The sequence below is a fragment of the Microcaecilia unicolor genome, unplaced genomic scaffold (genome assembly GCF_901765095.1).
Source record: "Microcaecilia unicolor unplaced genomic scaffold, aMicUni1.1, whole genome shotgun sequence".
Classification (NCBI taxonomy): Eukaryota; Metazoa; Chordata; class Amphibia; order Gymnophiona; family Siphonopidae; genus Microcaecilia; species Microcaecilia unicolor.
The window spans coordinates 150921-164467 of NW_021963036.1; the positions used below are offsets into that span (position 1 = coordinate 150921).

The window sequence follows — 13547 nt, forward strand, 5'->3', positions numbered from 1 at the left end:
ACCTCTATTCTGAACTCTCTGTCTCTGGACTGTGCCTTCCTGTCATAAGTATGAAGCTGCTTTAAAGGCCTACCAGTATCTCTAAGAAAGTCTGTGGGCGAGCAGGGAGCACATGGTCAGCAGCCTATTTATACCTATGCATTCTTGTCCTCTTTTTTATTAATTGCAGTTCCTTTCTTTTATCTGATTAGGTAACTGTCTTATTGTGATTGCTTCATGACTCGCAATATATTAAGCTAAATAAGTCAAACATGTCACTTAGAAGGCCGATAAAACCTTTACTTACCTGTAGTAAGCATTCTCCTTGCAGAGCAGGATATAAGCCCTCACAAGGGTGGCATCAGACAGTCCATGTCTTCAGCTTAGTAATTACTAGAAGCTTTTGAGCCGCTTCACCAAGCATGTGTGCCATTCCAGACCACCTCAGTCTGTCTATTCAGCTAGAGCAGATTAGAACTCCTTGAAGACGTAGGCAAGTTATGTGAGGATTTACATCCAGCTATCCATGGCAAAATCTGCTACAGGTAAGTAACTTGGTTGTGAGAACAAGGATTGCAAGTCCTCACAGTAGAACTCCCTAGCTACAGGCTGCCCTCAAATGAAAAAGAGAAATCAAGCAGGGTGTTACAATGGTAGATACCAACATATTTTTAGTGCCAACCAGTTTTCTCCGCTTAAATATTTGGGGAGGGGGTACAGAGCTGCAGCAGTAGCAGCCCAAACAGAAAAGCAGGTCTAAATGAGATGGGAGATAGATTCTAATTCCCAAAGATTCTGGAAGACTGGCCAAACGGTCAAGCCAGCATGGAAACAAGTAAAGGATATGCAGTCTTCTAGTCAATTAGATAGCTAGAGTTTGCAGCAGTCCCTATTCTGTTAGAGTCAAAGGAACTAAGTGCTTTAGGCCACTCCAAACTGGTGGCCAAGGCTCTCTTGCAATCTAGCATGAACAGGGCACTCATTTTTGTGAGTATGACACCTAGGGGGGAAAAAAAAAAAAAGAATATTGGCAGAATGACAGTGATTAAGTTGTAAATCAAACACCAGCTTAGGAAGGAACTCAGAACGACTGTACAGAACCACTTTGTTGTATAAATTTAGTGTAAGCTGAAATCAGTTACTAGAGCATGGAGCTCTCGGCATGTAAAATTACCACAAAAAAAGACTTTCCAGGTCAGGTACTTCAATTTGCAGATATCAAGCGGCTTAAAGGGAGCTTTCATCAGCTGGGTTCATAACCCATTGAGACCCCCATGGCACTGTGGGAGGCTTCAATAGATGCAAGCCCTGCATGAATTGCTGAGATGGTTTCCTTCTACATGTTGGTGATAAGTGTCAGTTGCACTAAAGTGTACCCTAACAGAGTTGTTTTCAAACCTGACTCAAATGTAGAAGGTATTCAAGCAGTTTTTGTGTGGGACAGGAAAAAGGTGTCTTCTAGGGCCCGTCACATCAGATGGCAAACCTAATCCATTTAAAACTTTTAAAGGAAATCTCTCCTGCTTGCCCGTAACACCTGCAAAAACACCGTCAAATTCAAAGTAGCTATAGTTATCCTCTCAACATCCAAGTTATGATGGCAGACAGGGACTCTGTTGGGCGGTAGCAGAGTTCCTAGAGCTTGTATGATCAATGTTGAGGAAAGTCCACAGTTTTATGGGTTTTCTTATGGAGACCTCCAGAAGATAGAAAAGTTTGTCTCAGCCAAAAAGGAGCTGTGAGAATCACGGTTCCTTGGTCCTGTCAGTTTCAGGTAGCTTCTCGCTATTAGGGGTATTGGAGGACACATATACAAAAAACATTTCCCCAATCTAAGAGGAAAGCATCAGATCCTAGTTTGCTGTATCTGCAGTGTGTCCAAATCCTGGAACAAAAAGTACTGTCCTGTTCTGAGGAGCTACAAAAAATATCTATTCAGGAAGTGTTTTACTCTGAATTTTTTCGTTCACTTCCTTGTCCAAGAATCACTTGTGTCAAAATATACAACTCTGCTTTTCTACCAGGCAGGTGTCCATCCCTGCCAGGTAAGTGCTCCAGTGATCATTCTCTGAGAAATGGCTCAGTTCCGAGTCTGACAGTCTCCCAACACAGGAGGTTCAACCCTGTTCCTTACTGCTGGTTGATTTAATACATCAGTACTTGTTTGTAATATAATTTAGCTGGACAACCAATTTTCAAAGCCTTTAGGAGTATTCCAGACTGCTTAATTCCAGAAATTTATCTGAACGTTTCTCCATAGAAGACCACAACTCCTAAGTCTGAAATCCATCTACATGAGCACCCCAGTTGAGTTTGGATGCATCTGTCCTATTTGAATCTGTTGAATTTGAAAGGGGATGCCCTTTTACAGAATGGATTGAACCATCTACCAGGATAATAGGCAGACCCAACCCCTTATAAAAAAGGAGATACATCAGTTTCCATCTGTTGGCAGAGGGAAATAACCAACTTGTCCGGACTAGCCTGGCATAGACAAAGATTTTAACAGATTCTAAAAAGATAAGGAAACACTAGCATGATGCAAGACTTAAGTTATGCACATAATTTGCCCACCTTGCTGGTAGCAAGAAACCAGTGTCTCAGCAGTCCCATCAGGACAAGTGCTTGCTTTGAGTGATACTTACATTTTCTCCATCCACGTCAGGGCTTTGGCTTCCAGCCTCTGCAGCCAAAGCTTCAATGGATGATGCAATAGCAGAACTTTCATCCTAAAGCAAAGACAGATGTTAGAGGCCATGGGAAGGCTTCCTAGTAAGAGTGCAATAAGGGGCAGTATGTGCTTGCTTTTACCTGTAGCTGAATGATGACTTGTTGCAGATTACGAATCACTTCTACATTCTCTTTTAGTTCCTGATCCTGCAGCGTTTCTACCAGCTTCTGTAGATCCAGTTTACACCTTGGGATTAACGTACACAGCAAGTGAGTAATCTTGCCCCTCTATCCTAGATTTTTTACTCAATTCTCTAGAACTTCCAGATATATAGTAAAATCATCAAAATTCCTGAGTGCTTGCCATATAAAAGGGAAGGGAAGGCAATGGGACTTGATATACCACCTTTCTGAGGTTTTTGCAACTACATTCAAAGCGGTTTACATATATTCAGGTACTTATTTTGTACCTGGGGCAATGGAGGGTTAAGTAACTTGCCCAGAGTCACAAGGAGCTGCAGTGGGAATCGAACTCAGTTCCCCAGGAACAAAGTCCACTGCACTAACCACTAAGCTACTCCTCCACTGGATTAAAACCCTACTAAGTTAACTGCTTTTACCACATTCTCTGACAATTCCAGAGTTTACTCCAAGTAAAGAAATTTTCTACAATTTTGTTTTAAATTTACTACTTAGCTTCATTATGCACTCCCTAGTCCTTGTATTTTTGGAATGAGTAAACAAGTGATTCATGTGTACCTGTTCCACTCAACTCATTATTTTACAGACCTCTATCATATCTCCCCTCAACCATCTCTTCTCCAAGCTGAAGAGCCCTAGCTGCTTTAGCCTTTCCTCATAGGGAAGTCGTCCCATCCCTTTTATCACTTTTGTCGCCCTTTTCTGTACCTTTTCTAATTCTGCTATACCTTTCTTGAGATGCAGTGACCAGAACTGCACACAGTATCCAAGGAGTGCAATATAAAGACATTATAACATTCTCAGATTTGTAGAAGGACACCCCATAGTGTGCTTGTATTCTTCAGTTAAAGATATATAAAGCGGGGAACTTCTTTGACTATTTTCCATATTTCAAATTATACAATCACATCACAAAGAAATGTAACCAGAATGTAACCTTATTGCTATGAGGTCTCCCTGGGGACTGTCGCTCCAGCTATTCACAAGCTGAAAAGCTTTCTAGGACAGTTTCAAGCCCCTGAATCCAAAGCATTTCCAGCTCATATAATCCAGTTACATATTGTCAATGCCAACTTGAGCAGCCAAGAGGGACAGCAAGCTCTCCTCTGCCCAACAAAACAGCTTTTCTACATCCAGCAAAGGGGAACCAGAAGCAATGCCTGGATTCTGGCTCACCTTTGCTTGATGACATACCACAACTACATTCATTATTCCTATCGTCGATTCTAAATACTTCTGCCTAATCATAGAATTACCAGAATCACAACTTGTGGTAACCCTGTGAAAAGGGTTTCAATTTGGATAAAACTCTGTTCAGTGATGCCTTATACAATAGGTTTCTCTAGTTTGTGCAATATTCAAAGTTGTACCATTCAATTCCAAACAAAACAGCAAGCTGCACCTACAAACCCAATGTCCTTTATTGTGAATAGCAAAAATGCTGGATGATCTAACTGCATAACTGGCTTGTGTGAGGAGTTTTGAGTTTCAGATAAAGCCTGTGAACACACACACAATTGTGTCTGAACCCTGAAGCTGCCACAGGATGAAACGTGGTGACTTGTCAGATCTTTTTTGCTGTTCACAGTAAAGGATGTCAAACTTCTTGGCAGCTGCTATTTTGATTTTTGGATGTTTTGTGATACTTTTACTTTTTTTTTTTTTTTTTTGATCTATGCTACCATTGTAGTCCGAGTACTGAAATGAGCATTCCTCCCAGTATATCCATTCCCAGAGTAGTACAAACTTACGCAGCATGACTCTGCAGCTCAGTCATCTTTCCCAACAGCTTTTCATTTTCCTGTTCAGTCTAGAAGAAAAACGGAGAAAGTTCAGTCTACATCACGATAGGCAAACTGCAAAATCTCAGCCTTCAATCAACCGCAGAGAGCCCCTTTCACATACACCTGTCTCCTGCTACCCAGTACTGAGACTACCCTCACATGTAGCTCATATGCAGCTTTCCTGCCCTGCAGTATCCATTTTAGAGCAACATTTTGTTCTCAAAAGCAAACACTGACACTTATACTTTGTGTATAGGTTTTACCAAGACCCATTAGAAGGTAGCTTCCTGCTTTCCTTGGAGTACTGCCAAACCAGTCCACATGCCTGGTTTATGCTCCACTAGCAGCAGATGGAGACAGAACCACTGATTTGATGACATCAACCTATAAAAGGGTTCCACACTATACCCTCTAAACACAAAATTAGGATGTTCTGAACCAATAAGACATCCCACACCCAGCCAATCTCTAATAAACAAAACTGCAACCACAGGAACACAGCATGAAGAAGACAGCCAAATCAGATAGGTAGGCCAAAAATGCAACCACAGGAACACAGCATGAAGAAGACAGCCAAATCAGATAGGTAGGCCAAAAATGCAACCACAGGAACACAGCATGAAGAAGACAGCCAAATCAGATAGGTAGGCCAAAAATGCAACCACAGGAACACAGCATGAAGAAGACAGCCAAATCAGATAGGTAGGCCAAAAATGCAACCACAGGAACACAGCATGAAGAAGACAGCCAAATCAGATAGGTAGGCCAAAAATGCAACCACAGGAACACAGCATGAAGAAGACAGCCAAATCAGATAGGTAGGCCAAAAATGCAACCACAGGAACACAGCATGAAGAAGACAGCCAAATCAGATAGGTAGGCCAAAAATGCAACCACAGGAACACAGCATGAAGAAGACAGCCAAATCAGATAGGTAGGCCAAAAATGCAACCACAGGAACACAGCATGAAGAAGACAGCCAAATCAGATAGGTAGGCCAAAAATGCATTCTAGCCAGCTCCTGGAGTAGTCTGGCTGAACTCAAGGAAAAGAAAGTGAACCAATTCAGTCAAAGTGTCACCTCCCTTATTGCCCTGCCAGACCAGTACAGATGCATGGGATGTACATAGGCAGTCCATCAAAAAAAGAGAGTGGCAGGTCTCAATAGCCTAAACATCAAGCCAATGCTGCTTCTCAAAAGGCGGCACATAGAACCATCCTCCAAATGTCTGCTGAAAGCACCAGCTTCTGTTCAGTCCAAAAAGCAGCCTATGCCCCAAAACAGAAACCAAGAGAACTTAATACAAGCCATAATAATGGCATCCTTAATCCGGCAGCCCACCAAAGTTGTAGATGCCCCTTCCCCCTTCTACCATCACCGAGCACCATGACAAAGATTATATAAATTGGTCACTTCAGATACTGAAGCAGAACCCTACACATCCAAAAGTTAACTCCAAATATCTCTCTGCAGCACACTTCTTATAAAGGCTGAGAGGAAAACTGAAAGGCTCAGATGGAAAAAAAAATAAAAACCCACCACCACCTTAGGCAAAGGAGAAGGCACCATATTCATGCCTTCTGAACACACCAAAAAGGATCCCTATAAGACAGAGCCTGCAACTTAAAAATGCTACTGGCCAACTTGACACAAGGAAGACCCTGATAACAAATCGTCTGAACTCAGAGCAAAAATGATCAAGCATCTAACCCTTAAAATGGAGTTAAGAACTAAAATCAGATTCCAGAAGGAACAAATTGACATCCAAGAGGGTAGATGTGCTTCACCAACCCCTCCTCCATCAAGGAACACATTGCATCAAAATGCAACATCAGAGTTTCCTGACCTTCAGAGAATTGAGGGCCAATCTGTTCAATAAAGTCCTTTCCCAGAAAGGATATGATCTTGGAAAGGGATGCCCTAGTAGGTAAAATTGATTTTGACAGGCACCAGATCTGAAAGATACCGACATACACGAAGAACCTCTTCCTGGCCTACAAGCCACTGGTGATATCACTCGGCAAAACACAGTTAATTCATAAGTGTTACCTCTCAACCCTCCTCTCTCCCCTGCCCTCCCCCCATGTCCAGCAACCCTCTTCTCTCCCCTGCCCTCCATCGATCCATGTCCAACAACCTTGCCCTCTCCCCCCATGTCCAGCAGCCCTCCCGTCTCCCCTGGCCTCACCCCATCCACCGACCCTCCTCTCTCCCCTGCCCTCCCCCCCATATCCAGCAACCCTCCTGTTTCCCTTGGCCCCCCCCACCCTATTCTCTCCCCTGCCCTCCCCCCATGTCCAGCAACCCTCCTCTCTCCCACCTGCCTTCCCCCCATGTTCAGCTACCCTCCTTGCCGCCACTCCCTCCCCCCTCCGTGCCGGGCCCCCTGCACTGACATGAGAGCGCCTCTCACCTCCGTGTAGAAGCGCTGCAGGCAGCAGCAGAGCTCTGCTGCTGCCTGCAGCGCTTCTACACGGAGGTGAGAGGCGCTCTCATGTCAGTACAGGGGGCCCGATACAGAGGGGGGAGGGAGCGGCAGCGACTATCCTTTCCTTCGTCTCCAGGCTCTCCAGTGGCAGGCTAAGGCGCTCATGTCAGTGCAGGGGGGCCCGATACAGAGGGAGGAGGGAGCGGCAGCAACGATCCTTTCCTTCGTCTCCAGGCTACTACTACTACTAAACATTTCCAGAGCGCTACTAGAGTTACGCAGCGCTGCACAAATTAACAAAGAAGGACGGTCCCTGCTCAAAGGAGCTTACAATCTAAAGGACGAAATGTCAAGTTGGGGTAGTCTAGATTTCCTGAGTAGAGGCTCTCCAGCAGCAGGCTGGCAACATCCGTTTCCCTCTCTGTTCCGCCCTCTGACGTCATCACGTCTTGACGCGAGGGTGGGACAGAGAGGGAAGTGTCTACTGTGCTTTTGCGGGTGAGTCAGTCACTTGTCTTTTATATGTTTGATGTGAACTCTTTTCATAGTAACAATTTAAGGACAAAGTTGTGCAATTGCACGTCACATGGAAAATAGTACTGCACTTTAGATCCACTGATACATAATTACTTGCATTCTGTATGTAAGTAAGAACTATTACATCTTATATTCCCATATAATTTTAGAGTCAATTTTGCGTGTTATTGCATGTATTTTATTTAAATTGTTTTGTATATGATTGAATATGAGAATTTTATACATATGTTATTATACTTGTTTTTATTTTGTAGTTTTTACCCCGATGCAGCCTGAGTGCGAAATATGGCCACATCGGGTAACCATTTGAATAAACCACTTATTTTTATTATTTTATTTGTTCTGCTTTAAAGTTAGAAGAATGGTCTAATGTTTGGCAATTAAAATTTAATGCAAAGAAGTGCAAAGTGAAGCATTTGGGGAGTAGAAACCCAAGGAACTCGTATGTCCTAGGAGGCGAGAGGCTGATATGCACAGAGAGAGGGACATTGGGGTGATGATGTACGAGGATCTTAAAGCAACAAAACAGTGTGACAAGATGGTGGCCGTAGCCAGAAGGATGCAAGGCTGCATCGAGAGAGGAGTAACTAGCAGAAGAAAGGAGGTGTTGATACCCCTGTACAAGTCGCTGGTGAGGCCCTACCTGGAGTATTATGTTCAGTTTTGGAGGCTGTAGCTTGCTAAGGATCTTAGAATATGTATAGCCTACAGGAAAGAAGGGACAGGGGAGATATGAAACAGACGTTTAAATACTTGAAAGGTATTAATGTAGAAAAATCAGATTTTTACGGTCTATGTCCCAGAAACACCAAAGACGACTATGATCAAGTACATAGTAGATGATGGCAGAAAAAGACCTGCACGGTCCATCCAGTCTGCCCAACAAGATAAACTCATATGTGCTACTTTTTGTGTATACCCTACTCTGATTTGTACCTGTCCTCTTCAGGGCACAGACTGTTTAAGTCTGCCCAGCACTATCCCCGTCTCTCACCACATTGTTGATTTAATCAACTGCTAGTAAAGAATATCCAAAGAGAAAGAACAAAATGATTGTCATCAAACTAATTCTATTAACCTACACAATATCCCTGATTCACAAAACACCAGCCACCCCCCTCACAAACACCAACATACCCACAATAATTAACCTCTGCAGATTACCTAAGCACAACTCACCTCACCAGAATAACAATAATCAAAATAATGAAAAAACTACCCCACGAGGACAAACATATCACAAAGGAAAGAAAGGACATAAACCTACACAAGAGAACAGACAACTTAAGAAAATCATCACTACCACGAACATAAAAGACCCCTACCAAACAATTCAGGTGGGATACATAAACGCCAGATCAGTAGTAAATAAAACAACTACAACAACAGATTGGATCACGGCAGACAATCTCGACATAGTACTCATCAGCGAAACCTGGATCTACAACCACAAGGACCCCATAATCCTAGAACTCTGCCCCCCAGGTTACAAAATTACACACTGGACAAGGAAAGGAAAAAGAGGAGGTGGAATAGCAATAATCTATAGATCCCACTTCACCGTAACAACTGCTGAATCTATAAACACCAAAACTCGAAATTGCCTCAGTTAGAATCCACCATGACACCCTGCTCAACCATCTTAACGTGATCCTGTTCTATAGCCCACCAGGAAATTGGCAAGAATGCTAATCAAACTTTATGGATTTTATATCGAATACATGTGTATCCAACTCCAACATTATCATAGGGGGCATAAACCTACACCTGGAAGACCCTAATGCAACACAAGTGACTGCAAAGACTTCCTACAACTATGGGACCTCAACTTGCCTAATACTCAAGCTACACATATCAAAGGACACACAATTGACCTTATTACACACAAACTATCCTTAGACTCAAACCTTATATTAACAGATACAAAATGGACATACTATGGTCAGACCACCATAAATTAAACGTAGCCCTACAATGGCAGAGTGGAGTGGCCTAGTGGTTAGGGTGGTTGACTCTGGTCCTGGGGAACTGAGTTTGATTCCCACTTCAGAAACAGGCCGCTCCTTGTGACTCTGGGCAAGTCACTTAACCCTTCATTGCCCCAGGCACAAATACCTGTATATAATATGTAAGCCGCATTGAGCCTGCCATGAGTGGGAAAGTGCGGGGTACAAATGACACAAAAAAAAAAGAAAAAGACATGCACACCAAACAAGAATGCACAACCTACTAGAGGACAGATTGATCCTGTTGAATTCTGGCAACAAATCTGCAAAAATGACTGGGAACACAGACTCCAAACACTATCTCCAAAACTGGGATGACAGATGCAGGAACATACTAGACGAAATAGCACCACTACAAACAAGAACCACACGAAGACACAGCTCAATACCTTGGTTCAACGAAGAACTGAAAAAACTAAAAACACAAGTCAGGAGACTCAAACGTGCATGGCAAAAAATAAAAAATGAACATACACTTAAAGCTTGGAAACAAATGCAAAGAAAATACAAATATACAATAAGACAAACCAAACGAGCATATTACAAAACCAAAATAGGACCAGATTACAAAGACGCACATAAACTATATCAACTCGTGAATAAATTGACACCACACCGGTTACCACAGCCAGCACAGACACCCCGTCAGCAGATCAACTTGCCAAATACTTCAATGAGAAAATTATAAAACTCCGATCCATGTTACCACTCAACTCCACTGATGACGAAAAATTTATGGATTGCCTGGACCCTATTCCAGGCGAACACCCAGCAGATCAAATCTGGAATGACTTTGATCTACTAACCAAAGGAACCATCACTCAAGCACTCAACAAATTCTCCAAAACCCACTCCAAACTGGATATTTGCCCTAGTAACCTTATAAGGTTCGCCCCCAAACGCTTCATAAACAGACCTTACGCCACACCTGAACTACATGCTACAACACAGACTTTTCCCCAAGGACAAAGGAAATATATTACTTACACCCATTCCCAAAGACTTAAAGAAAAAAATAAATGACACAACCAACTACCGACCAGTAGCATCCATCCCCCTGATAGTAAAACTAATGGAAAGTATGGTAACCAAACAACTCACCAATTACCTAAACAAATTCACAATACTACATGAATCACAGTCAGGATTTCGATCCAACCATAGCACTGAAACAGTGTTAACCACTCTCATAACCAAATTTAAACAACTAATTGCAACTGGAAACAATGTGCTACTATTACAATTTGATATGTCCAGCGCATTCGATATGGTCAACCACCAAATACTCTGAAACATCTTAGACTACTTCGGGACCGGAGGAAACGTACTAAGATGGTTTAAAGGCTTAACAGCAAGATCCTATCAAGTGATTTCAAAATCAGAAACGTCAGCACCATGGAAACCTGAATGCGGAGTACCACAAGGTTCACCGCTCTGACCAACCCTTTTTAACCTAATAATGACACCTTTAGCCAAATTGCTATCCAACCAAGGACTCAACCCATCCATCTATGCAGACAATGTCACGATATACATCCCGTTCAAACAAGACAATCGAAATCACAAATGAAATCACACAGAGCCTCCAAATAATGAACTCATGGGCGGACGCATTCCAACTAAAGCTAAACGCAGAAAAACACTGTCTCATCCTGTCCTCACAATACAATACAAACACAATACCATAAACACCCCAGACTACACCCTTCCGATCTCAGACAGCCTGAAAATTCTGGGAGTCACAATTGACCGGAATCTCACACTCGAAGACCATGTGAAAAATACAGCAAAGAAAATGTTCTACTCAATGTGGAAACTTAAAAGAATCAAACCTTTCTTCCCAAGGGAAGTATTCCGCTACCTAGTACAAGCAATGGTACTAAGTCATCTGGACTACTGCAATGCCATCATCTATGCTGGATGCAAAGAAATCAATAAGTAGCTCCAAACCGCTCAAAACACAGCAGCCAGACTCATATTTGGGAAAGCGAAATACAAAAGCGCCAAACCCCTAAGAGAAAAACTACAATGACTTCCACTAAAAGAACGAATTGCGTTCAAAGTTTGCACCTTGGTCCACAAAATCGTTCACGGAGAAGCTCCGGCCTATATGTCAGACCTTATAGACCTGCCTATTAGGAATGCGAGGAGATCAGCACGCACATTCCTCAATCTCCACTATCCTAGCTGTAAAGGACTAAAATATAAATCCACATACGCGACCAGTTTCTCATACATCTGCATGCAGCTATGGAACGCACTACCGAAGGCCATAAAAACAATGCAGGACCTAACCATCTTCCGAAGGCTACTGAAAACAGATCTTTTCAAGAAAGCATACCATAAACATCCATCTTAAATACTAAATAACGCTATACACGATCTATACATAACCGATCTTTTACCTCATGACTGATTAACCTCTTTGATATTCATGATCAAGCATTACCACTTCAACCTTATACTGAATAGGGACTCTCTATAATCGATGACTTAATGTATGCTACAATCCAATTTCTATAATCCAACTCTCCATAATCGATGACCTAATACTTTATTTATTTATTTGCATTTGTATCCCACATTTTCCCACCTATTTGCGGGCTCAGTGTGGCTTACAATACATTGTGAATGATGGAAATACAATTTGTTGCAGTACGATTATGGGTTACATTGTGAAGAGTTATGGGAAGACAGAGTAAAGTCAGGATATCATTTGGGAATAGAACATCCTTTAGGAAAGAACAATGGAATATAACAGTGGGGAATAGAGAGGGCAATAAAATAGTATCAAGGGAACATAAAGGTCTAAACAATATTATCTGTGGGTAGAGTTTTAAGAGTGGTGAAGATACGGGGGAAGAGAATTCAGAAGAGAGTGTATTGATGCGTATCTATTAGTGTGTATGGACTTCATGCGTTTTGATTCTTACAGTAGATTTTCTCAAAGAGATGAGTCTTCAGTAGTTTGCGGAAGTCGGTTAGTTTGTAGATCGTTTTCAGGTTGCGTGGTAATGTATTCCAGAATTGCGTACTCATGTAAGCGAAGGTTGATCCGTGCAGTACTTTGTATTTTATGCCTTTGCACTTAGGGAAATGGAGATTGAGGAAGGTTCGGGACGATCTTTTAGCGTTTCTGGGTGGCAGGTCTATTAAATCGGACATGTATGCAGGGGCTTCACCGTGAATGATGTTGTGGACTAAGGTGCATACTTTAAAAGTGATACGTTCCTTGAGTGGGAGCCAGTGTAGTTTCTCCCGTAAGGGTTTTGCACTTTCGTATTTTGGTTTTCCGAAGATAAGTCTGGCTGCTGTATTCTGGGCTGTTTGAAGTTTCCTCAGTATTTGTTCTTTGCAGCCTGCGTATAGTGAGTTGCAATAATCCAGGTGACTGAGTACGAGTGATTGCACTGGACTGCGGAAGACAGATCTTGGAAAGAATGGTCTTATTCTTTTCAGTTTCCACATGGAGTAGAACATTTTTTTGGTTGTGTTGTTCGCATGAGTCTCAAGTGTTAGGTGGCGGTCAATAGTGACCAAGGATTTTTAAAGTTTCTGAGATTGGCAGATTTAGTTTAGGTGTATTAATGGCGGTAAATTTATTCGTGTTGTATTGGGAGGTAAGTATGAGGCATTGAGTTTTTTCTGCGTTCAGTTTCAGTCGGAATGCATCTGCCCAGGTGTTCATGATGTGTAGACTTTGGTTGATATCATTAGAGATTTCATTAATGTCTTTTTTGAATGGAATATATATCGTTACATCATCGGCATATATGTATGGGTTTAGGTTATGGTTTGATAGAAGCTTTGCCAGGGGGGGGTCATCATTAGATTGAAAATAGTTGGTGAGAGGGGGGATCCTTGCGGTACTCCACAATCAGGTGTCCATGCGGCAGATGTAGTTGAGTTTGATGTGACTTGATATGAGCGTAAGGTTAAGA

General features: G+C 42.3%; 1 protein-coding gene across 1 annotated transcript in view; it reads right to left on the reverse strand.

Annotated features, from left to right (window-relative positions):
- LOC115458807 (chromosome-associated kinesin KIF4-like) overlaps positions 1–13547 on the reverse strand; it is a 210843-nt gene that overhangs the window by 100890 nt on the left and 96406 nt on the right. Inside the window, 3 exon segments of the mRNA XM_030188620.1 lie at positions 2625–2708; positions 2791–2896; positions 4602–4660. Of these exon segments, the coding sequence (XP_030044480.1) occupies positions 2625–2708; positions 2791–2896; positions 4602–4660 (249 nt within the window).